Source organism: Arabidopsis thaliana, chromosome 5, assembly GCF_000001735.4.
Source record: "Arabidopsis thaliana chromosome 5, partial sequence".
NCBI classification, from domain to species: Eukaryota; Viridiplantae; Streptophyta; class Magnoliopsida; order Brassicales; family Brassicaceae; genus Arabidopsis; species Arabidopsis thaliana.
This window is the reverse complement of record NC_003076.8, coordinates 9,613,035-9,635,660: the sequence shown is the minus strand read 5'-3', so window position 1 is coordinate 9,635,660 and position 22,626 is coordinate 9,613,035. Positions and strand designations below refer to the sequence as shown.

Genomic DNA, 22,626 nt, shown 5'->3' with positions numbered 1-22,626 from the left:
TTTACCTCCACGATCACCGTAATATTTTTTTAAGATTTTCAAAGTGTTAGTGCGAGAAAGTAAATTTTCCAATCAACAACAAGTGTTAAATTCTAACAAAATAAATAAATAATTTTTACTTAACACTATTTTAATAATAACATTTAGTTTGTTAATATGTCTATATATAATATTATTTTCTGACACATATCAAAAGTTATATTGTTAACTATATATGTCAAAATTTAATCAATTATTGATATGTGTCCAAACTTAATTATTTGTAATTATGTTATATTTTTTATTTTCCCAAGATTTTTAAAGAAACATATCTAATTTTAGTCTTTTCTAATAATCATATCTTTTTTGGGGGGTCAAAATATCATATACCTAATTTTAGTTAAAAAATAATGATTAGTTTTAAACAGCTGTCAAAATTTTAACTAATTATAGATATATGTTACAATTTGAGCAATTGTAATTATAGTCATTTGTCTTTATGTAATATTTCAAAATGAAACGTATCAAAATTATAGTTCATGCATTAATTAGAAATAACAACACTGTGGTCTCTAACTGTTATATAAGAAAGTGTAAACCAAATCATAACCTTCACTGAATCAAAAAGCTCTCAAAAATAATTCAAAATTAGACCCTAAAGTTTGAAATTTTCAAAATTTCCCCCAAAACTTCGTCTCTTCGTTTAGTCTTCTCTCTCGCTTCACCGTTAAAAGCCGTAGCAACAAAAACCCAAACCCTAACCAAAACCCTAAAATCTCAGCCGCCACTTCCGTTCAAATGGCGAAGAAGAAAGTGTCTCGTAACTCCAATGGAGCTTCCAATGAGCAGCAACAAATTCAGAATCAGTCAGTACCAGTCACTTCCCAGAAATCGACGAAGCTAAGTCGTGAGTCATCAATGGAGGACCATGACTCCTCGGAGGAAAAGTTTCAGAATTTGAAGTCACTTAATGCGATTCTTCTGAAGCAGACTATGGAGAAGAGACAACAGATTGAATCTCTCTTCCAGGCGAAAGATTCGTTGGAGATCGAGTTGGTTCGTTCGGGAAAGGAGAAGACTTTGCTTCGTGAGGAGTTGTGTGGTTCGAGCGATGAGAATTTCATGTTGAAGATTGAAATGGATTTGTTAATGGGTTTTGTTGAGGGTCGTGTTAAGGAAATGGGTGTTGAAGTAGATTGGTTATTTAAGGAGAAGAGTGATAGAGAGACTGAGATTAGGGATTTGAAAAGAGAAGCTAATGGTTTGATTAGGAAGTTAGAGAGTGAGAGAGAAGAGTTTAGTAGGGTTTGTGATGAGAGGGATTTGGTTAAGAGTGGGTTTGATTTGCAGAGTGAGGAGATGAATCTTTTGAAGGAGAGTGTGGTGAGGTTGGAGATGAGGGAAGTGAGTTTGGGAGAAGAAGTTGGGAGATTGAAATGTGAGAATGGTAGATTGGTGAAGGAGAGGAAGAAGAGAGAGGAGGTGATTGAGAGGGGTAATAGGGAGAGGAGTGAATTGGTGGAGAGCCTTGAGGAGAAGGTTAGGGAGATTGATGTTTTGAAGAGAGAAATTGAAGGAGTTGTGAAAGAGAAGATGGAGGTTGAGATGGTGAGACGTGATCAGAGGGAGATGATTGTGGAGTTGGAGAAAAAGCTGGGAGATATGAATGAGATTGTGGAGAGTTTGACTAAGGAAAGGGAGGGGTTACGTGGTCAGGTTGTTGGGTTGGAGAAGAGTCTTGATGAGGTTACGGAGGAAGCGAAAGCGAGAGCTGAGCAGATCAATGAACTTGTGAAAGAGAAAACTGTTAAGGAATCTGAGCTTGAGGGTTTAATGGTGGAGAACAATTCGATTAAGAAAGAGATTGAGATGGCTATGGTGCAATTCTCTGATAAGGAGAAACTGGTTGAGCAATTGTTGCGTGAGAAGAATGAACTTGTGCAGCGTGTTGTTAACCAGGAGGCTGAGATAGTTGAGCTGAGTAAACTGGCGGGTGAGCAAAAGCATGCTGTGGCGCAGCTGCGAAAGGATTATAATGATCAAATCAAGAATGGTGAGAAGCTTAACTGCAATGTTAGCCAGCTTAAGGATGCTCTGGCGCTGGTGGAGGTCGAGAGAGACAATGCTGGAAAGGCTCTTGATGAGGAGAAGAGAAACATGGTGGCTCTTAAGGAAAAAGTTGTAGCATTAGAGAAAACGAATGAAGCTACTGGTAAAGAGCTTGAGAAGATTAAGGCTGAGCGAGGGAGATTGATTAAAGAGAAGAAAGAATTGGAGAATCGATCTGAGTCATTGAGAAACGAAAAGGCTATCCTTCAAAAGGATATCGTAGAGCTGAAAAGAGCTACGGGTGTTTTGAAAACAGAGCTAGAATCTGCTGGAACCAATGCAAAACAAAGTCTAACAATGCTGAAGAGTGTGTCCTCTCTAGTATGTGGAATAGAAAACAAAAAAGACGAGAAGAAGCGTGGAAAAGGAATGGATTCCTACTCTGTGCAGCTAGAAGCTATCAAGAAAGCGTTCAAAAACAAAGAAAGCATGGTCGAGGAAATGAAGAAGGAACTGGCGAAAATGAAGCATTCTGTGGAAGATGCACATAAGAAGAAGAGCTTTTGGACCCTTGTTTCATCTGTTACTTCTCTCCTCATGGCTGCTTCTGTTGCTTATGCTGCTTCTCTCAAGTGATCACCTGAAGCTGAAGATGGTACTACCCTTTAACTCATTCGAGTTCTCAATTTTCGCTGTTTAACTTATAAACCATTTATGTAGTTGCTTATGAGCTTTTTACTCATAACTCCTCTATGTAGTTGGTTCAATAACTATCATGTGAACCTTTTTTCCTTTCGTATCTAGCTCTTCTATGTCTGTGATTTCTGCTACTTTTCTCTCAGAACATGTAGTTGATTCCAGAAACTCCAATAAACTTGTTTGTTTCATATTCATATATTATGCAATATATATATGACATCTTTTGGTATCAAGTTTTTGTCTCCACTTAGGCTTGATTGGTTCTCCCTCTGCAACCCGCAAACGCTGCGTTTGCGGGTGGTAGTGGTTGTTAGCGATTGGCACCAATCATAGAAACCGCTAGATACCGCTTTGGACCGCTCGAAATCGCCAGATTTCAAAAGCTTTTTCCCGCAGCGTTTGCGGTTGCGAGCGGTAGCGGTTAGATTAAATTTTTTTTTTTTTTTTAATTAATTAAAATAATTATGTCTTCTATCCAAACCCTATATATCTTATTCTTATTAGAAAACCTTAATCAATATATTGTAACCATATTCTCTCAATTATGTCATCCACCCAAACTAATGAAAATCAAAATCAAAATCAAGAATCAAACGTAAGTATGATCTATCCTTTCATCCATTCACGACCAGTTTGGAAAATTTTTGAGTTGGAGATGTGTTAAAAATCATTTGGATATCTTGAAGAAACTTTTTTATATGTATAGAGGCAATCCGGAAAACTCGCGAGTTCAACGTTATTTACAGTTTATCACACTACTTGATGCAATTTTTGGTGATGTACCAACTGCATAAAGTATTAAGTTTTTTCTTACAAAATTTATTTATTTTTGAATTTAATGTTTTATTTCTGGTTTTAATTATTAATTATGTTTAATTTTTCTAATATTATCAATTTCTCATAATAATTTATTGTATTTTTCTTTCTTTTAATAGTAATATATTATATTTATTTTGGTTTATTTTTATTTAATTACTATCGCACCCGCTGGTTTACCATTCATAAAACTCCCGCAAACGCACCCATTATCAAACGCTTAACCAATCGTTCATAATTCTTGATAACGCTTGAAACCGCAACCGCCCGTTTCCGCAAACTCCCGCAACCGTAACCGCACTCGCTGTGTTTAAACCAGTCAGGTTAATCGATAAATTTTGGAGTAAGCATATAAATTAGAAGTAGGTGAGGAAGATATGTTGATAGATATTATCTATATTCTCATCATTGTTGATAGATATTATCTATCAAAGCTAACTATAACCACATTCTGTATAATGTTTTTTTTCTTCTTTTAAAAGAAGATTGAAGCCTCTTACCAAACCAACTTTGTCTTTTTCCATTCTACATCTAGTCTTATTCTAAGTGGACTCCATATACTTGTATGTTATCATAATATTTGCTTATTTTTGTATCTTTTGCTTCTTTTTATTATTGGGTTCCACAAGTTTATTAACTATATTCTCATCATTGTGCAAAGATACATCTCCTATAGAAACAAAACCCTCTTTATTGCCTTTTTCATAAGAAAATAGTAACAATATTGCATGTTTTTTGAGGAGTCAATTTTTTCTTTTTGGTGGTCCAAATGCAATGAATCTCTTTCTCTATGAGACATTTTGGTTTTACATTTAAAGTAGAATTATAAGACTTATACATCAAATCTTTGTCAATGATTACATTGTAATAACGCCTATAAGTGAGTGAATATCATCTTCTTAACGCAAAGAAAATAAGATCACTTTTAGGTAAGCAAACACAACACCACATAGCTACAACAACTTATAATTATACAAAAACAAAAAAAGCTTATAATTAAACATATTGTTGATGTATGCATGTATATGTACTAGATAGATATTTACCGAAAATATCATAATAGTAACATAACCAAAGTTACTATTAACCACAAGCTGAAAAAACTCAGCTCTAGTTAAAGTCAAAAGCTAACGCTAGAAAGCCAAACATAATTACCGACTACACTGTTCTTCTTCCTGCTTTGCTTTCAGAATCCAGCTTTGGACGGTTCACAAACGCGGACGCAGCCACCACCACCGCGGTAGTAGTTAAACGCCGTTCTTTTGACTCACTACAAAGAGCTTCTAAAACGAGAATCTCGGGCTTTCACCTTCCATGGTGGATATCACCCGTTTGTTAGTGAAGAGATTACAGTGAGAGATAAGAGTGTTCTCATTGGCATTCTGCGTTTACAAATGCAGCTATCTCATCCATAACGGTATGGAAGTGATTGTTGTTAGGCAATAAGTAGAAGCCAATAGTGGCTTGCTCCAAGTAAAGAAGCTTCACCTCTTGACCCGCTTTCTTGAGCCCTTCCGCGTACTTCAATTGCCAATCTTGAATCAAATCTAAACCCGCTACAACGACAAGACTCTTGGGGAAACTCAACCCTTCTAGACTCTTGCTTCTCGGGCCAAACGGGCTACACGCTGGATGCTCTCTGTCTTCACCCTCAGGAAGAAACGCTCTCCAATACCAATCTCGGTCTCTAACCGTAACAAAGTACTTCCCATCCAAACGTTTCTCAGATTCCGTTCTTTCGGTCCCTCCAAACATAGGGTTAAGCAAAATGTTCCCCAAAACATCGATCCTTGACTCAACCGCTCTTACCGCGACATTATGCACAATGTTACCCCCAGAGCTATCACCCGCCAAGAAAATACGAACCTTTGAGTCTTTCTTGCTTCTAAGCCAAGAACTCGAGTTGACCCATTTCAAAACAGCCCATCCATCATCATAAGCACAAGGGTATCGATTCTCTGGTGCACGACGATAATTCACAGAGACAACAACAGCACCACACAAACCAACAAGCCTACGACAAAGAGTATCATAAATAGCACTGTTTGCAGAAGAATGTGCAAAGCTTCCACCATGAAAGAAGACAATAACAGGCACTATTTCACCATCAACAGGATTCTGTAGATCAGTAATACTTGGTGAAGTGCCAGCATCAGCTGGTCTGTAAACTCTGCTAAGCAAATTAGTTTGGCGATCGATGATCACATCAAAAGAGAAGACCCCATTAACAGGGTTGGCATTTGCAGGGACTTTCCGGTCTAGAAACTCTGCGAGATGACGGTTAAAAGTTCCGTCAGGGCGACGCAGGAGATTGTAAGCTAGCTTAAAGTTGGATATTAGAACCCATGTATTGAGAGGAACCACTGTCTGCAACAAAAAACACAAGACAGACCAATAAATCAGAGAACTTTCAAACACAAAACCATAAGGAGATAGCCATAAAGATATCAAAGATGAGATTTTTGAGAGCTTTCACTTGTAAAACAGGGGAACTATACACAAACACAACAAAACCTTATAAGAGATATGATTACAACACTTGACAGTAGAAACAGTTCATGGAATAACAAAATCAAAATCAGTCACAAGGGTCAGAGAAAAAAAAACTAAAAGCCAAATAAAGCCAAGGAGAGCTCCTAAATTAGTAAAGACCCATCAAGGAACCGACACGTTTCATCACCCCAAACGATGAAAGTTCTAAGCTTTGATTACAAAACAAAACAAAACACATATGAATCCTAATCTAACCAAACACCAGAAAACTAAGAACAATCCATGAACACAGATAATACCCAAAATCAGCAAAGTCAATAAAAAGGTCTTACCTTGCTCTCAATAAGATTAACTTCTTCACTTCCAGCCATGGAAAAAGTTTTTAAAAAGCTTCTTTTTATTACCAATCAAAACGCAAAAAGACACGAAAGCCCAGATCGAAGATTTGAGCCGAGAAGGGAAATTTCGAATCACTAAACGAGTCTCGATGAGTAAAGTTTTTTTATCTGGAAATAGAAAGAAACCTGCTTTTAAACGTCAGATCAAAAGGTTTAACATTTTTTAATACGGAGTATAAGCAATAATGACTATGGGTTAGTGAAATTTTTTTGAGCTAATAAGAGGTGGTGGTGGATAAGAATATCGGCGTAGGTTAGTGTGGGTTTGACTATAGAGTATAATATGCGCATGCAAGTCCAACGCGACTAGTGTGACGACTGTTGTTGGGTGGACCTCATGAAAATAAGTACATTATTTTTTTATTTTTTATTTTTCGTTTGAAAAATATAAAACCTTTAATCTGTTCGCAACCGGAAAACAATTTGTTTTTTTTTGTTTGTGAAAAATGTAATAATACGATATTCACGTAACAAAAAGAAAACAATTTTTTTCTTATATAAAATTTTGTTTTCTAAAATGATTAATTTAATTCACATAATCACAATATATATTGTATTTATGCTAATATTTATAATTAAAAACGTTGGTTGACCCAAACTACATAAATTCAGTAATTGTATGAAAATATATATTAAATATATTTGATAATTTTTTAGCTTTTAGCGAAATGATAAAGGAAATACATTCTAAAACATTAATCGACTTTAATTTTTTTATTAAAATATCAAAATACAGGATATTTGTTAAGATATCAATCGACTATATAAAACTAACTAAATCAGAATACTAGAAGGGTTTATGGTCTTGATAGGGATGATCTCGCTCGTCCATGGAAGAGTTTGTAGCACTAAGATTAGATCTGATCTTTGAAAAATATTTGGTTTATGTGATATTTATATGAAAAATTAGTGCAAAATTGTTTTTTAGAAATCTATTAGAAAATGGATATAGTTTAAGATTGGTATACATTGATCATTTGATGGCTTCTTGAATAGTTTGGCCTTTAGCAAACTTTCTTCGGCATGTACGGAGAAATAAGATGCATCTATTGTGAAGCTATTGAATGGCAACACCCTTGGGAGCAAGGGTTTCGGTTTCTATAGAGTTTTTGTTATGATTCTCTGTTTTCACTCTATCTCTTTAGTTTCTCTCTTTGTTGCACTCTGTTTTGTTCTTGTTTAGAGACAAACACACGAACACGTTTTTCTTTTTGAAAGACTACATTGATAATAAACTTGGATCACCAGATACTTCTTACAAGACACACAACATATACTTATACAAGTTACTTCTACTTAGTACAGACACTTGCACCATGCTTCTACTTAGACCTAGACCATACTTCTAGGCATCATCACCCTAAGACTATAACCAAACTTACAAGCAACTCTTACACAACTCTAGTCTTTCACTAAGCTACACTTTGACTAACATAAAACACTTACTCATTTGGGCCGAACAAAACAATTAGCCCAAACACTTATTCTTACAAAACAACACAAGCCCAACACTATTATCTTGACTTTGTTCCTTCCTCTTTGTCGTTGACCTTGTTTCACGACAACTTCTTCTTCTTCCTTTTGCTCTTCTTCTTGGCTTGACTTCTTCTCTTCTCCTTCTTCATCTCATGAGGCTTCTTCTCTCTTTTACAGGTTCAATCAAAGGATACAATTCCAACAGTTACCTATCTTGAACACATGCTTTTACAGTTCATCGTACATAGTTTTTTGGGAAAATTTTCAGAAATAAACTGTACGTTATTAGTAATATACATACATATAAAAATTTGGTACTAAAACGTGTTGTTAAAATTATATAGGAGATATTATGGTGAACGACATTATTTGTTGTGATGTTAAAAAGGGAAAGTGAAAAGCGACGAGTAAGAGATAAAAAAAATTATGAAGATATTACAGTTAATTTGAATATAAATAAATTATATATATATATATATGGTTATGTATTCTTATTTTTAATATATTGATTATTATTTCATATGTATTTGACAGTTTTATATCATACCCCAACTTGAATTTTTTAAAGAGTACGCATCTCACTTGCATATATATTTTCATGCATGTCATGTATCTGTTTTGATGCGATAGTGTAAATATTTTTGATATATGGTTTAAGAAATTCGGACAAGTAAACCTGAACTTAAGGACAAATAGTGGAAATCGTGTAATTCTTACTACACTCAAATAAATAACGAGTGAACGTAAACAACAATATGACTATTTTGTTAATGAACAAGCTAAACAATTTTTTTTTTGTCAACACATGCTAAACAATTGCATAGTGAAAAAAATGAGGTGATTTTAGTTTTTTCAATGATAATAAATTTGGTATTCATTACATCTATTGAACTATCTCTACTCTAATTTGGTTTAGAGAATTAAGATTCGCCACAATATTGTTGCACTAAGTTAGTCTCTTGTGTAACAAACAAAGCAGGGAAAAGTAAAGACACAAAAAAGATTACAAATTCAGGTTCCAATGTGGAACCCTACATAACATACGAGAAATTCACCAGTATACTTGCTCAGCACTCAACCATGCTTACAAATGAGTTTATCTCTTCCTCACACTTATATTCGATCTCAATAAAATGGTTCAGAACCTTTTGAATCCACAAGAGACTTTGATTTGTTCAAGCCATGATCTTCACATCACTAAGTTTCCTCGTCTTTGTATGTTCTTTGATGAAGCCTTGGTAACAGACTTTTTACGTTCTTGTTCTCTGATCCTCTGTCTCCAAAGGTGAAGAAGGGCTGATGCAACATGGCAAATCTTGCGGTCTTTATGTTTTGTAAGTCCCTCAAGCTTATCCATCATACTCCTTGGTTCTTTTGGTTTTGGAGTAATGTTGATCTTCATCAATAACGAGAGAGCGTTAATGCAGCGAGACGCCTCTGGTTTACCTGAGAGAACACCCTTAGCGTTGGCCACATCAGCAGCTTTCTTTGCTGCTTCAAACAACTTCACCATCTCATCCACTTTCTTGTTCTTCAGCTCCTTTTCGGTTTTAGTCTTCTTTATCAATGAACCATCTTCATGTGGCTTCTTCGTTGTAACATCCTCCAAAGAGACACACCTTGTCTTCATGTTGAGTGGCTTAAGATTAGTCTTTGTCTCTTTCTTAAAATATTTCTCGTCACAAGTCTCAGATTTATGATCCTCTTTCTGTTTCAAAGCCAAAAAGCTGTTCCTTGCTTTTATCATCTCTGTTTCACGAGTTAATGATCTCTGATCTTCTTTCTTATTCAACTCCGAGAGTTTGATCGTTGTCTTACTCTCTACCGCTTCAACAGTCGTCTGAAATCTCTCGTCTTCTTTATTCTTCAACAGCGTAAAGGCAGTGACTTGACAAGCGATAGTTCCCGGTTCGTCTTCCTTCTTCAACTCCGAACACCTTGTTAGAACATGCTTCTTCATCTTCAGACGATCCTTGGTAAGAGCAGCTTTGAAAGAGTTGTCGCTTCCATGTGCGTAGAATGTCTTCAACCATGAATGAAACAAGGCTTGGGCTTCCTTACGGATTCTAGGGTTCCTATGACTTCTCAAAGTCTCCAGTTTAACTATTGATTCAGACAACTCTATATCCTTAACGGAAAGAGACAGAGACTTCAAGTGATTCAACACATCGATGCATCGCTCGACTTCGCATGGGTTCCGTGTATTGTAAGTAGCCTTAATTGCAGCAGCAGTCAAGTCGCATAAGTCAGATCTCTCCTTGGCAATTCTCACTCTCATCATCTTTCCGTCGTTCTTGATCATCAGGTGGCTAGGGTTTTCAGTTTATGTTGAAATCGAAATATGAAAGAGATAATGAACAAGAGTAAATATATAGGAGGACTTGTGAGCGGTGCCTTACAAAAAGGAAACTTGAGTAACGTGAGATTCAAGGATTAGATTTGGATTTGAATTTTCTTATGAGATATAAAGATAGAAGATATACCGAGAGTTGTAACAAATCCACATGTAAACAAATCAAAATCATTACAATTTGTCTAGTACAATTTTGGTTTGGATGGTTTGATTTGCTTCTGAAGCAAGAAATAGAGATTGGACAAATAAAGACAAGTTACTGATTTCAGGACTGTAACAAGTTTTCAAGATAGGCACAAATTACAATATTCACAATCTTGCAACTTGCAAGAGCACAAATTATATGATCAAGTAGTAAACAAGGTTTTCAATTAGCTGAGCAATACCAAACAAAACAAAAAAGTGTGTTATATTCTTCTTCGGTTATCGACTCGGGTTCTCTTGAAGTCAGGTTGTGTTTGGCTGCTTGGTTGTAACCTCTTTTGGTTACCACTTTCTTCAATCTGTTTACAATGTGACAATTAGAAAAAGGTTTTCTTCAAGCGTCTACAAAATTTGTAAAGAGTTCACTTGTAAAATACAAACTCGGTAAGTTTTGTACCTTATTGAGTTTCTCCCTCACAGTTTTAACCATCTGATTCATTGAAGATGACGCAAAATACTCCTACACAATTCCAGTTGGACTTATTTTGGCCAAGATATATTCAGTGGAAAACAGATGACCAAGTTTTTAATGACACATATGTCAAGATCACCAAATAAAACACACACCTGATATGATGAAACTCGAGTAACAGGAGCATTTCCTCTATGGAATTGGTAATCCATCTCTCTCCTACAGACAAAAAGAAGAAGAAGCAATCTCTCATGCACTATCTCTATTTGTTTATTGATGATACAAAGAATAGACCAAGTGGACATTATGTTTTACCGCCGAGGGGAAAAATTGTCGGTTTGGGTCAAAGCTGGTCCAGCCAATTTTGTAACTTGGGAGGTGCTCTTTGCTTTATGGGCTGTTCACAAGATGAGAACCATATTAGACTTGTGAAGTTATACTGTAAATCGTCTTAACAGTCAATGCTTTTCTAACCTCAAAAACTTTACTAATACAATGCTATAAACAAAATGTTAGCTTCTGCAACATACATGGCAATCAGTTCAAGGGTATGATCCACTTTGAGTACAATGATAAATCCCAATTACTAATTGACAGCTTTAAGTCTACTGAGGAAACACAGTTTCTGTCCACTTTCCCCAATGATAATCTTTCTTGTTGTAGCAAGAAGAATAACTGACAGTAAAATAAGTTGAAGTGTAAATAGAAAGCTTACGGTTCAGTCTTGCAAGCACTTCTTTCCTTCTAGTTTCTAACTTCTCCTTTGTGTCACTGACGCTCTCGTATTCAGGAGCATATGAGATTTGGAGCCGATTTCCCAAAAAACTTGATTCATCCAACTTCCTCTTTGCAAATATATCAAACATAAACATATCTTAATCAAAAGAAAATGCTTCCTCTTGGAACCAAAAGTGGACAAAATATAGCAAGAAAATATGTAAAGAATACAGTAAAACCTCTATAAATTAATAATATCGGGACCGAGAAAATATATTAATTTAAAGAGGTATTAATTTATCGATAAATTAATAATTATTAATTTATGGAGAAATTTTACAAATTTTGTAATTTTTTACAAAACTTTGATCTAAAAGGTAGTTTTTCTATACAATCAATTATTTTTTTAAAAATCAATTACAAGTAGAAAACAAAAATTAGGTTTAAAAACAAAAAAAAAAAACTTTTTTGTACGTAGTAAAATTATTAGAATAGAATTTTACAAAGAATTAATAGAAATTGAAGAAAAACAATACTAAAGTCACATTTACTAATTTTTACATAATATATATTCATAAATATAAATATATATATTCATAAATTTATACAATTATTAATTTATAATATTGATGGGACCATATATTTACATAGGATTTTCAAAAAAAATATCTTATTAATTTATCGATTTGTATCAATTTTTACACTGGTCCAACCCGAGATCAAAAGAATTTATTAATTTATAGAGGTTATTAATTTATCGAGTATTAATTTATAGAAGTCTTACTGTATATAAATTCGACACTCTTAGCCAAAGGAATTAAAATCACTCCAAGAACCTACTTACGCCTCTTTTTCTATGTATCAAACATAAAACATATCTCATTCCCAAAAAATTATTCATTTGCATATCGTAAGACAAATCACACAGCTCAATTCGACAGATTCAGCTGCAATGAACATAAAATCCGGATACCATTACACTCACTATGAAGTCACACAAAGGGAAGAAAAACAAAAATCCTATTAACGCTAAGACATAACAGTGATGAGTTTTTCACTATACACATTACTTGATGATTGCTTGAGTTTGGAATCAATAAAAAACCAAATAAGAATCTCAGTGATGCCAAGTTGATCATCAAAGAAAGAAGAATCAAAACCTAGCATTAGTGATGAGACGAAACTTGATCCAGTAGACATCCGTGAACTCCGCACAGTCTTCTGCATCCATAGGTTTACATCTACACGAATCAAATCCAAACAAACAAATAAACAATATCATAGTCCATAAGAACAATGCAGGAAACAAAAAAGAGACTCACTCTTCAACTTCTCCATAAGTCATGAATAATCTCATGAGATCATCACCACAACCCAAAGCTGGCACATTACGTACTATCATGTATCTGAAAAACCAACAAAAAGGTTCAAAATTTCAATAAACTGATCCCAGAAAGCAAGAAAAACAAAGTCAAAAGCAGACCTTGATTCATCGCAAACTGAAGGCAACATTGAGGAGAAAAGAAGAACTGAAAACTTACATAAACTCACTATTTCTCCAATACCATATAACAAAAACAATAAAATAAATTGCACCAAAATTTCGACATGACAACAAACCAAGAATCACCATTTGGTACATCTTCTACAAAACTTTACATTAACTCACTATTTGTTCACTACCATAAACCAAAAACAATAAAATAAATTGCACCAAAATTTCTACATTACAACAAACCAAGAAACACAATTTTGTACACCTTCTATAAATCCTTGTGAAGAACATTCACAAGCTTATCATCAGAATCTATATCCACAAGCTGTTTCTCTCGCAACATCTCCAACAATCTCGTCGCTTCATCATACTTCCCTTTCCTACAACTCTCATCAACAAGTGTTCTATAGCTAATAAAATCAACCACACGACCATTCTCAATCATCTCCCACAAACATTTCACCGCATCATCAATCTCACCACTAAGCGCAAAAGCATTAACCAGAGAGTTATAAGATTTCCCATTAGGAACAAAGCCTTTTCCTTTCATCTCACTAAGCAATTCTCTAGTATTGATGGTCCTACCTTGAGCACATAATCCATGTATTAGATAATCATAAGTAAACGAATTCGGTTCACAACCGTAAACCACACTCATCTGATGACTCGTGAAGCGAAAGCACGTAACCTTTAACCAAACAGTTCAAAGCAAATACGTCTGGTTCAATACCACTATCCACCATTTGTCGAAACAAAGATCTTACTGTCTCCATATACAGATGGTTTATGAAAGAGTTGTTACCTCTACCCAACAATGCTTTGAAGAGAATATGATACGTTCTCATCGTTGGTCTACATTCCAAGTTCCTACTATTCACCATATGTCTAAATATATTCACAGCACGTATCAACTTCCCAGCTTTCGTGAAATAGAAGATGATCGAACTGTAAAGATTCTCGTTACCAACATGACGAACAGAGAGTACTTGGTTCACAATATCATCCATTTCTTTATACATTTCGCAGCACCGAGCTTCCTTATCGCGATATGGTAAGAGCAATTCTCATGCGTAAACCTCGGCTGTTGCGATGCCCAGTTAAAGAGATGGAAACACAGAAACGGGTCTTCTTCAAGAGTTATAGCATCAGCTAGTTCTTCAGGTGTGAATCTTGGTGGAAGCTTTGATATCGTTTCTTGAAACTTTGATTCATTAAGGATTGGTTTTGTACTCGATTTCTTTCTACTGCTGATTCTCCTTCTAAGTGAACGTGTTGGGACTGAAGTTGAGTATTGTGTACACATGGAAACAGATGCTAATCGACCTACACTTTGATTCAAGAGAAATGCTCTCCATTAGAAGACGTGACCAAGTTGATGCATCATCACAGATAAAGAGAAAGAAGTACCTTGACTAGTGGAAGCAATCGCAATCACACCATGGATGATGCTCAGGTCTTGCAGAAGAGAACTTCCGGATTCGAATAAAAATCGAAACTTTGCATGAGAGTAAGATAAACCCACAAACAAAAACATTTAATTTATCAATGATGTCATCGCCAAACGTAGATTCCGGGAAGATGGAGGATTACCTCGAAATGGAACCTTCGATTTGAGACTGAGGCAGAGAAGAAGAAGTGTGGAAGCGAGAGGAAGTGAAATTAGGGTTTGGGAGAGAGAGTCTTGTGATGGGTGGGATCAAAACTCGTGCTTTAACGGTTCTGAAGATGGAGCCTAGAAATGTAGACCTAGTTGCAGCCATTTTACAATGAGTCACCTATTTCAACTAAAACTATCTGCATTTCTTTGTGGGAGAAGAACCCTTACCTTTCTTCATCTTCGTCCTTTTTTTTAACCTAGATTCACAGTGGAATCTTTCCAAAGCAATGGCTAAAATCATTAACGTTTAACAAACTCAGGTAAAGTACTCTGATTTCAAATTTAAATATATTCTTATCCAGAACAAGTGGTTGATATTCCCTAATGCTAAAATCTCCAATTTTTGTTCCCATTTGCTGAATTCTTAATCTAAGTCAGTATTACTATTGCAAATCCATTACTGGGTCAGATTTAGTTTCACAAAATCCTTTATTGCTGAATGGTTATGTTGTTACATAGTGTGGGACTAATTCCATGTTCAAACCAACAAAAGTCTTTTCTCTTCCATAGTTATTACCGTTACAGATGCATAGTTTGTTCATCTGAAACAGGTTTGTCCATAAGAAGACAAGCTTTGGAGCAAGTTGATTCTAAGTTGTCTAGTGGAGACGAAAGAGCTGCATTGTCTCTTGTCAAAGATCTCCAAGGAAAACCTGATGGCCTTCGATGTTTTGGCGCTGCAAGGCAGGTCTGTCTTCTGTTGTTTATATCATTATTAGTTGTTACAATTGTGAATTGAATCTCGTAATGTCAATGTGATACTCCTTTCTCTGTATCTTTGTTGGAACTGATTGATCTATCTCTAAGCTTTTGTGTCTTAATGATCACAGTTTTATGCTTTGATAAGTTTAGCTTAGATCTTGGTCCTTTCTAATGTATCATAATGTCAATGTGAATCTCCTTCTCTGGTTCTTTGATGGACTTGATTGATCTAATGCATGTTTTGGCCTTTGTGTCGTGATCATCATGATTTGATACTATGATAGGTTTAGTTTAGATCTTGGTGTCCTTGAAATGTAGCATTTAGGTTACTAAAACTGTAATTTGTAATCAGTGGTCTCATTTCTTGTCTTTATCCTCCTTCTTTGGCTGTGTTTTGTTATAGGTGCCTCAGAGACTCTACACGTTGGAGGAACTGAAACTGAATGGTATTAACGCAGCTTCACTTCTCTCGCCAACAGATACAACGCTTGGCTCCATCGAAAGAAACCTTCAGATCGCAGCTGTCTCAGGGGGAATAGTTGCTTGGAAAGCCTTTGACTTGAGTTCTCAACAGCTTTTCTTTCTTACTCTTGGGTTTATGTTCCTGTGGACTTTGGATTTGGTAACTCAAAGCTCTGACTTAAGATGAAACACACACATAAATAGTCTCTTCATATGTCCTTAATGTTGTAGGTCTCTTTTAATGGCGGAATTGGGAGTTTGGTTCTTGATACAACTGGTCATACGTTTAGCCAACGATACCATAACAGAGTTGTTCAGGTAAAACCTGCAACTTCACTCTGCTTCAATATATCACTCTTTATGAAAAAATTTAGAAACACTATATCATTTTTCATTGGACTTACTGTGAACTGAGATCTCAGCACGAAGCGGGTCATTTCTTGGTGGCCTACTTAGTCGGGATTCTACCACGCGGATACACGCTCTCTAGCCTTGAAGCTTTACAGAAAGAAGGATCTCTCAACATTCAAGCTGGCTCAGCTTTTGTAGACTATGAATTCCTTGAAGAAGTACATAACCTCTCTTTCTTCTTTCACATCCTCTGAAGAAGCAGAAACTCATTCAAATCCAAGCTTCTAACACTTTTTTCCCAACTTGACAATGCAGGTTAATTCTGGAAAAGTCTCCGCTACGGTATGTTTTCTTATACTTCCCATAAAAAAGTTCTAAACCTTTTTAAAATCTTCAGCCTAACAAGAAACTGTGTTTGCTATTCCAAAACCAGATGCTGAACAGATTCTCATGCATTGCTCTGGCTGGTGTAGCAACAGAATATCTCCTGTATGGTTATGCTGAAGGAGGCCTTGACGATATCAGCAAGGTCTCTTTTCTTTTACCCCTTAAAAACTCTTCTGATTATGTAAATATGCTTTATGGTTTTGTGGTGTTGATGGAACAGTTAGATGGTTTGGTGAAGAGTTTGGGGTTCACACAGAAGAAAGCGGACTCGCAGGTGAGGTGGTCAGTCCTTAACACCATACTGCTACTACGTCGCCATGAGATAGCTCGATCGAAGCTCGCGCAGGCTATGTCCAAAGGAGAATCTGTCGGATCTTGTATCCAAATCATCGAAGATTCTATCGATCCTTCTGATATCTAGAAATACATGCTCTCATCTATTTTCTGTAAATCCAGCATATGAAGAAGCATTTATATAATACACTAAAAAGAGCTATCTCAGAACCAAATCTACCTTCCCCAAGAAATTCAGAACATGAGCTATATGACCAATTTATTACTTCCAAATGTTATTCACACCAAGATGATATGACAAGGTAGCTATATACAGATATATAACAAAGATATTGTAGAAAGGTTCTTTACAAAGGAAAGACATCATTGCTATCACCAGCATTATCATCATCCTCATCATCGAAAAGATTCAAGCCGCTAACATCCCACTTAGCATCGGTGTAATCGAAGCTCGAGCTGCTCACATAATACTTAACCTCATGAAACAAGTTGAGATTATCGACCAGCTTATGAAACACATTACATCCACAACACTGCACGAAGACAGTGCCATCAGTGTAAGCATGAGGATTAATAGCTCTTGTAGTTCTTTGCCCACATACGTTACAAGTGAAAGCAACACGCATTCGCCTACGAGGCGATTTAGTGAATAATGACCATGGAAATGTGGAAACCGTGTCTGTATCGGTTTTAGCCGGTAGAGACGGTCCTTCCATACCGGAACCGGTTGTCCATCCTTTAACCGAAGCTGCACTCAACACCAGTCCCATTGCTTCATCCTAATACAATCACGAATTTTTGACCTAATTAACAATCTCAATTCCACCAAAAATAGAGATCGAACAAGATCGAGATTTACATTGGAGAGAGTTCGATTCCGGAAGAGGCTTGATGAGTTCGATTCGGAATGTTGCGGATCGTAATCTTTGTCTTCCTTCTCTGGATCAAAGAAGATGAAATTGAAAACAAAAAATCACGATCTGGAGATTGATCGGAAGAAATGGAAATAGAGAAGTGTCGAGTTATTGAGTTTTTTTCTTACTGTTCGAGAGACGGACGATTCTCGGGGGAGGTGATGAGTCTGTTCGCTTCTTTGGAGAGAATATGGAGAGTGGGGAAGATGAGGAGGAGATGATTGTTGCTGCAGAGCTTAGAGAGGTAGCTTCCATGGTTGATCGAAGAAGAAGAGGCTTCACACAGAACGAAATTTTGTTTTTACTTCTCTGAGAGAGATATTTGTTTCTATCTATGAGAAATTTGCATATATAACCTTTAAAAGTTATAAATTATGAAATTATCAACTAAAAAAAAGAATTGATATTTTATGTATCTTCAGTATATATGAAAAAATAATAAGCAAACAAAATAAATAGTATTATAACAATCCGTTCCGTGGGACTCAGCTGGTGCTGCAACGCATCAACCCTAATCTCTTTCCTATGGGTCTGGTAGGTTATTGGTGCGCTTGACGTTCCTCGAACCTAAGTCATTACCCTTTAACAACCTTTCCACAAGACAATCTATTACCAATTAATAAAAGAAATGAATTTCGATAGAATATGTTATTTTAGAAGATATATAAGAGGCAAAAAATGAATTGAAGATATGTGATCATTCTAATAGTGGTTTAGAGAGTGGTGAAATTTAAGAGTTACATGAAGTGACTAATCAATACAATTGTTAGATTTTGGTCAATTAAAAATTAATTGTTTTAGTTGATTTATATTTTTCTGATAATATGATAATCATATATATGAAAGTTGGCCAACTCTCTCCATATGATTGTCACATCATCACACAAGAAAATGAAATATGTCATTCTACATTATTTAACAAAAAATTTAGCATAACTAATTGAAGGAAAATGAAAAGTCTTCTATTGTGTTAAATCTTCCATTAATATCACTTTTAACTACCTTTTTAAAACTTTAAAAAATACAAAATCATGCTCAAGTATCAAACACTATTTTACAACTTATCATATGACATTTTCTTTTTTTATTTTTGTGTCTAATGGTAAATTGGTAACAATGACATGCAAGTTCTTTTCATGTAATGAACTTTTGAGACATTAGACATACCAAAAAGTTGAAAATATGAGACTCTTTAGCTATATGGAAAGAGAGAAATCTAAAGTGTTTAATTAAATATGATATATTTTTTTTTTTTGTCTAATGGTAAATTGGTAACAATGACATGCAAGTTTTTTTCGTGTAATGAACCTTTGAGACATTAGACATACCAAAAAGTTAAAAATATGAGACTCTTTAGCTATATGGAAAGAGAAATCTAAAGTGTTTAATTAAATTACTAGCATATCATGATATGGTTGGAACAAAATTTTTTTTGTTTAATATCAAGTTAGACAAGTTTTAAACCACACAAGTAATATAATTACATGCTATTGTATCAATATATTCTATATTGTTGTTGTATGTATCCATGATAGTGAAAAGATTAGGATCTTAGGTCTATAAATAATCATATCATTGGTTTTTTTTATTCATTAATATAGCTGAACTTTTAAAAATAATTACAAGTCATATTTATGTTTCAAAAATAATGCATTCAAATTTATTTATATGAAAAAATATTATATAAAATAGTAACACATAAACCGGCACGTAGTGCGGATATTTATCTAATCTTTTACTAATAAAAGATGTTATTTGAGGCTTCTAAAGCTATCAGCATCAGCAAAACAAAAATACTTTAAGAGAGTGCCACATCAGCGCATCAAATTGTCCCATCTATTTTTAAAAATTAAGATGCCATGTCAGGTAAATATGTCAAGAAACTCATTTACGAGTTCATAAAACGCATCTTCCCTCATGTGAACATACAACTATAAACCTAAACTCATCGTCTTCTCTCCTTAGCGTTTAATGGACCATCGATCTCCCTTTTTGCGTTCTTTAAATCAGTTAAAGTGCTGTCGATTCACCAAAATCTCAGTTCTACATTGCTCAAATCGTTCAGCGAAGATCAAAGGCCGTGATCTGATACCTTTTAGTCGGAAAGAGGAAGTCGATTCCATTAAGTGTAAGAAAGTCGATTCTATTATTGCTAAGTTTACAAGTTGATTATTCCCAAAGGAAGAACTCAATATCAGTACGTAGATTATTTCTTGCCGTTCATGAGCTCACGGTCAAAGATGAATAATGAGATTTGATTGAGAAGAGGATATTTCAGTCTCCAACATATTCCTTCAACTAGGTAGCTTCCATCTCTCTTTTTCTCATTCACATATTCTTGCTAAAATATTAAAACAACGTTAGAAGAATTACTCCAATGGCATATCCATTCCATATGAGGCTGGGAACTATTGCCTCTTACGTATTCAAATGCGTCTTATTCGTTAAGTGAGCAAGGGTTTCCACAAAGTAAAATTACAACTCTTGACTTTTAGTTTCAAACATATGACTCAGATTTCAACAGTGTCAAAAGGCAATATGTTGTTATAGAATTGGGACGTGAACGAGAGGTCATGAATCCGGACAAGATTGATAGATTAGCAAAGCACGAACTTCCCATCAAGCTTTTTTCTGAACTCTGCTTCTCTTTTTGATTTTGGACATTGACGTCCATTATTTGTTAATTTCTTCTCATATTATGTCTAACAAAAATTCATAAGTATAATCCCTGGTTAATGATTTTGTTAATGTCTTCTCATATTATGTCTAACACAAATTCACGCATCAGGTTTTGAAACCGAGAGTAAAGGAACAACATCAAAACCTGAAGAAAGATGTATAAGTTAAAGGGCCTAGAGACTTGCTAAATACCTATCTTGAAGGTATATATATTCTTCATCGCCTCCTCTTATTTTTCAGAAGAATCAAGTTTATTGTTTTTGCTCACTTCGATCTGTCGGTTAATTTCCACAGAAACAATCGGATATTCTCTTAGATGATATGATGATTTGGCTGCTATGTGGGTTTGTTTGAGAGAATATTGTATGGTTCTTATCATGTAGCCACAAGCTAGATAGAGGGACTTCCCTTTCTTTGTTTAACTGACACCATCTTCATAGCAAAGGCTCAAGAGGTATATTATTTCAAAACAACAAACCGTAACAAGTTTGGCTATGCTTAACGTAGCTCACATTCTAAAATCACACTCTACGAGCTACATATATATATACCAGTTGTTTTATCTCTTTTGTAAAATGTTTGTAATTATTTGTTGTTTTAAAATCATATTTTGAAAATAAACTACCATAGGTTCGTTTCTCTAAAACTCTTTTCCACAAAGTCATCTTTAGTATATTCGTCTTGATTGCATGTTTAAAATCACAAACGTCCTCTAACTTGCATTGATGTATATGTAGATGGCAGTAGCAAAAGAATCATAAGCACTTCATAAAACTAAAGTTGATGTTTACGAATTCGTTTAGTTTTTTTTTTTTTTTTTTTTTTTGTTGAATTCGTTTAGTTACGATTGTCATCTATGCCAAGTATATTTCAGGTTTCTCTAAAGTTACGATTGGTAGGTCTCACATACACCAAATGATGTGCGTTGAAACTAATATTATCGCCAATTCTGGTGAAAAAGGAAGCAGAAACAAAGCAAGACGAAATATGATCGACCATTCTGGTATGGTTTCGTAATTGGTGTTTTTAAGTTCATCAATATTTGCATATATAGTTTATTTTATTGTTTGTTTGTTTGTGTTAATATGTTCAAAGTATTTTTTCTACCAGTGATTTCTTAATGACTTATCTATGATCTCTGTTTGGAGTTGTGGTTATTAGTTTATACCTCTTTGCTTTCTTCTTGGACACATGCACGTATTATGTGAATGTAAGTGTTCGTAAAAGGTATATAATTAAAATTGAATATTGATTACTAGATCGATGCAAAGAGAATTTCTTTGTAAGCTCAAGCTTTGTTACCACTTTCATCATAAATACGTATGTTTTGTTTCATCATTGCTCTCTTTTCTATGTAGATTCATGTTTTGCTCGATTTCCAAAGCTTAGAGTTCGAGGAAAATATAATGTGTGCTAAAGTTTTGTCTACCATCTGTTTGTCAAATTGATTCACGAAAATTATTTTCTTATTTTCTTTTAAAACCATTTTTTTTTTAAAACCACTTAATTGATAAACTAATAATTCTGTATTTTTGAATACTTTTTGTTTGTTGTGTCGATCATTAAGTTAGAACATTATAATATTACTAGATATATACCGCGGGGTAAGTTTATATTTTAGTTAAACTAAAATTTCTTTTGAAAGATGATTTATAAATATATGATATTATTTTATTTGATTTTCAATGTATAATACACTGCGAGTTGTATATGTCTTTGTTGATATTTTTTATATTGTTTAGAGTTTAAGATTATATACTTGTATTTTAATTGTTAATTTTAGAGTTTCAACTATAATATATCATCTTGTATTAATATCGATCTAAACCCGTCAATTCTAGGATTTTCCAGCTTGTATTAAAAATTGAATCACATCATACACATAAAAATATCTAATATGTTATTAATTATTGTAGTATATAAGATTATAAATTTTCAAAATAATATGTATGAAATTGAATATAAATATTTAAATTATGACCCGTTACTCAGTCGAAAGTTTTCTTTAATCTATTTTTGACCCGTTATAATATTTGTTCATGTATTGAACAGTTTATATTCGTTTTTAAAAATTCTAATCATGGCATAT

The 22,626-nt window shown here is 34.6% G+C and overlaps 6 protein-coding genes and 2 long non-coding RNA genes across 11 annotated transcripts; 3 read left to right on the top strand and 5 right to left on the bottom strand.

Moving 5' to 3' along the window:
• The first annotated feature begins 486 nt into the window (after positions 1–486).
• AT5G27330 (Prefoldin chaperone subunit family protein) lies at positions 487–2,958 on the top strand. The gene has a single exon (NM_122615.4). The coding sequence runs from the start codon at positions 778–780 to the stop codon at positions 2,662–2,664; it is 1,887 nt and encodes a 628-aa protein (NP_198085.1). The 5' UTR covers positions 487–777; the 3' UTR covers positions 2,665–2,958.
• A 1,411-nt stretch (positions 2,959–4,369) lies between these two features.
• GID1C (alpha/beta-Hydrolases superfamily protein) lies at positions 4,370–6,671 on the bottom strand. Its single transcript, NM_122614.4, has 2 exons — positions 6,369–6,671; positions 4,370–5,910 (listed from the first exon to the last, which is right to left on the bottom strand). Exons 1-2 carry the CDS (start codon positions 6,405–6,407, stop codon positions 4,915–4,917), a joined length of 1,035 nt encoding a protein of 344 aa, NP_198084.1. The 5' UTR covers positions 6,408–6,671; the 3' UTR covers positions 4,370–4,914.
• Positions 6,672–7,514: 843 nt separating this feature from the next.
• Positions 7,515–7,824, bottom strand: AT5G04385. Its single transcript, NR_142755.1, has one exon. It is a non-coding gene; the product is annotated as an other RNA (long non-coding RNA).
• Positions 7,825–9,099: 1,275 nt separating this feature from the next.
• On the bottom strand, positions 9,100–10,212 carry AT5G27310 (Transcription factor IIS family protein; the record flags this gene model as incomplete). The annotated part of the gene is made up of 1 exon (NM_122613.1): positions 9,100–10,212. The coding sequence occupies one exon, from the start codon at positions 10,210–10,212 to the stop codon at positions 9,100–9,102; it is 1,113 nt and encodes a 370-aa protein (NP_198083.1).
• Positions 10,213–10,524: 312 nt separating this feature from the next.
• AT5G27300 (pentatricopeptide (PPR) repeat-containing protein) lies at positions 10,525–14,851 on the bottom strand (the record flags this gene model as incomplete). 3 transcript variants are annotated; one of them, NM_122612.5, is made up of 14 exons in its annotated part: positions 10,525–10,766; positions 10,865–10,927; positions 11,035–11,098; positions 11,195–11,276; positions 11,595–11,722; positions 12,757–12,837; positions 12,919–13,002; positions 13,080–13,125; positions 13,217–13,241; positions 13,387–13,676; positions 13,780–14,010; positions 14,109–14,414; positions 14,499–14,560; positions 14,682–14,851. In NM_122612.5, 14 exons carry the CDS (start codon positions 14,849–14,851, stop codon positions 10,671–10,673), a joined length of 1,728 nt encoding a protein of 575 aa, NP_198082.4. In that variant the 3' UTR covers positions 10,525–10,670. The 3 variants fall into 3 exon arrangements, with proteins under 3 accessions (NP_198082.4, NP_001154742.1, NP_001330822.1); NM_001161270.2 differs by lacking the exon at positions 14,499–14,560 and having other exon boundaries at positions 10,638–10,766; positions 14,695–14,851; NM_001344003.1 differs by lacking the exons at positions 10,525–10,766; positions 10,865–10,927; positions 11,035–11,098; ... (1 more) ...; positions 11,595–11,722; positions 14,499–14,560 and having other exon boundaries at positions 12,229–12,837; positions 14,695–14,851.
• A 221-nt stretch (positions 14,852–15,072) lies between these two features.
• Positions 15,073–17,269, top strand: AT5G27290 (stress regulated protein). 2 transcript variants are annotated; one of them, NM_122611.4, is made up of 7 exons: positions 15,073–15,436; positions 15,854–16,072; positions 16,144–16,230; positions 16,335–16,481; positions 16,579–16,605; positions 16,697–16,792; positions 16,871–17,269. In NM_122611.4, exons 1-7 carry the CDS (start codon positions 15,188–15,190, stop codon positions 17,069–17,071), a joined length of 1,026 nt encoding a protein of 341 aa, NP_568492.1. In that variant the 5' UTR covers positions 15,073–15,187; the 3' UTR covers positions 17,072–17,269. The 2 variants fall into 2 exon arrangements, with proteins under 2 accessions (NP_568492.1, NP_001031951.1); NM_001036874.2 differs by having other exon boundaries at positions 15,128–15,436; positions 16,697–16,752.
• Positions 17,180–18,221, bottom strand: AT5G27280 (Zim17-type zinc finger protein). Its single transcript, NM_122610.3, has 3 exons — positions 17,987–18,221; positions 17,804–17,883; positions 17,180–17,723 (listed from the first exon to the last, which is right to left on the bottom strand). Exons 1-3 carry the CDS (start codon positions 18,111–18,113, stop codon positions 17,292–17,294), a joined length of 639 nt encoding a protein of 212 aa, NP_198080.1. The 5' UTR covers positions 18,114–18,221; the 3' UTR covers positions 17,180–17,291.
• AT5G04375 lies at positions 17,326–17,617 on the top strand. The gene has a single exon (NR_142754.1). It is a non-coding gene; the product is annotated as an other RNA (long non-coding RNA).
• Positions 18,222–22,626: the final 4,405 nt, after the last annotated feature.

Coding starts and splice junctions, on each gene's coding strand:
- AT5G27330 (NM_122615.4), top strand. CDS start 778: ATGGCGAAGAAGAAAGTGTCTCGTAACTCCAATGGAGCTTCCAATGAG.
- GID1C (NM_122614.4), bottom strand. CDS start 6,407: ATGGCTGGAAGTGAAGAAGTTAATCTTATTGAGAGCAAG. Junction 5,911..6,368: donor TTAATCTTATTGAGAGCAAG/GTAAGACCTTTT, acceptor TTTTTGTTGCAG/ACAGTGGTTCCTCTCAATAC.
- AT5G27290 (NM_122611.4), top strand. CDS start 15,188: ATGGTTATGTTGTTACATAGTGTGGGACTAATTCCATGTTCAAACCAA. Junction 16,482..16,578: donor ACTATGAATTCCTTGAAGAA/GTACATAACCTC, acceptor TTGACAATGCAG/GTTAATTCTGGAAAAGTCTC. Junction 16,793..16,870: donor GCCTTGACGATATCAGCAAG/GTCTCTTTTCTT, acceptor TTGATGGAACAG/TTAGATGGTTTGGTGAAGAG.
- AT5G27280 (NM_122610.3), bottom strand. CDS start 18,113: ATGGAAGCTACCTCTCTAAGCTCTGCAGCAACAATCATCTCCTCCTCA. Junction 17,884..17,986: donor AATCGTCCGTCTCTCGAACA/GTAAGAAAAAAA, acceptor TCTTTGATCCAG/AGAAGGAAGACAAAGATTAC. Junction 17,724..17,803: donor GGAATCGAACTCTCTCCAAT/GTAAATCTCGAT, acceptor TGATTGTATTAG/GATGAAGCAATGGGACTGGT.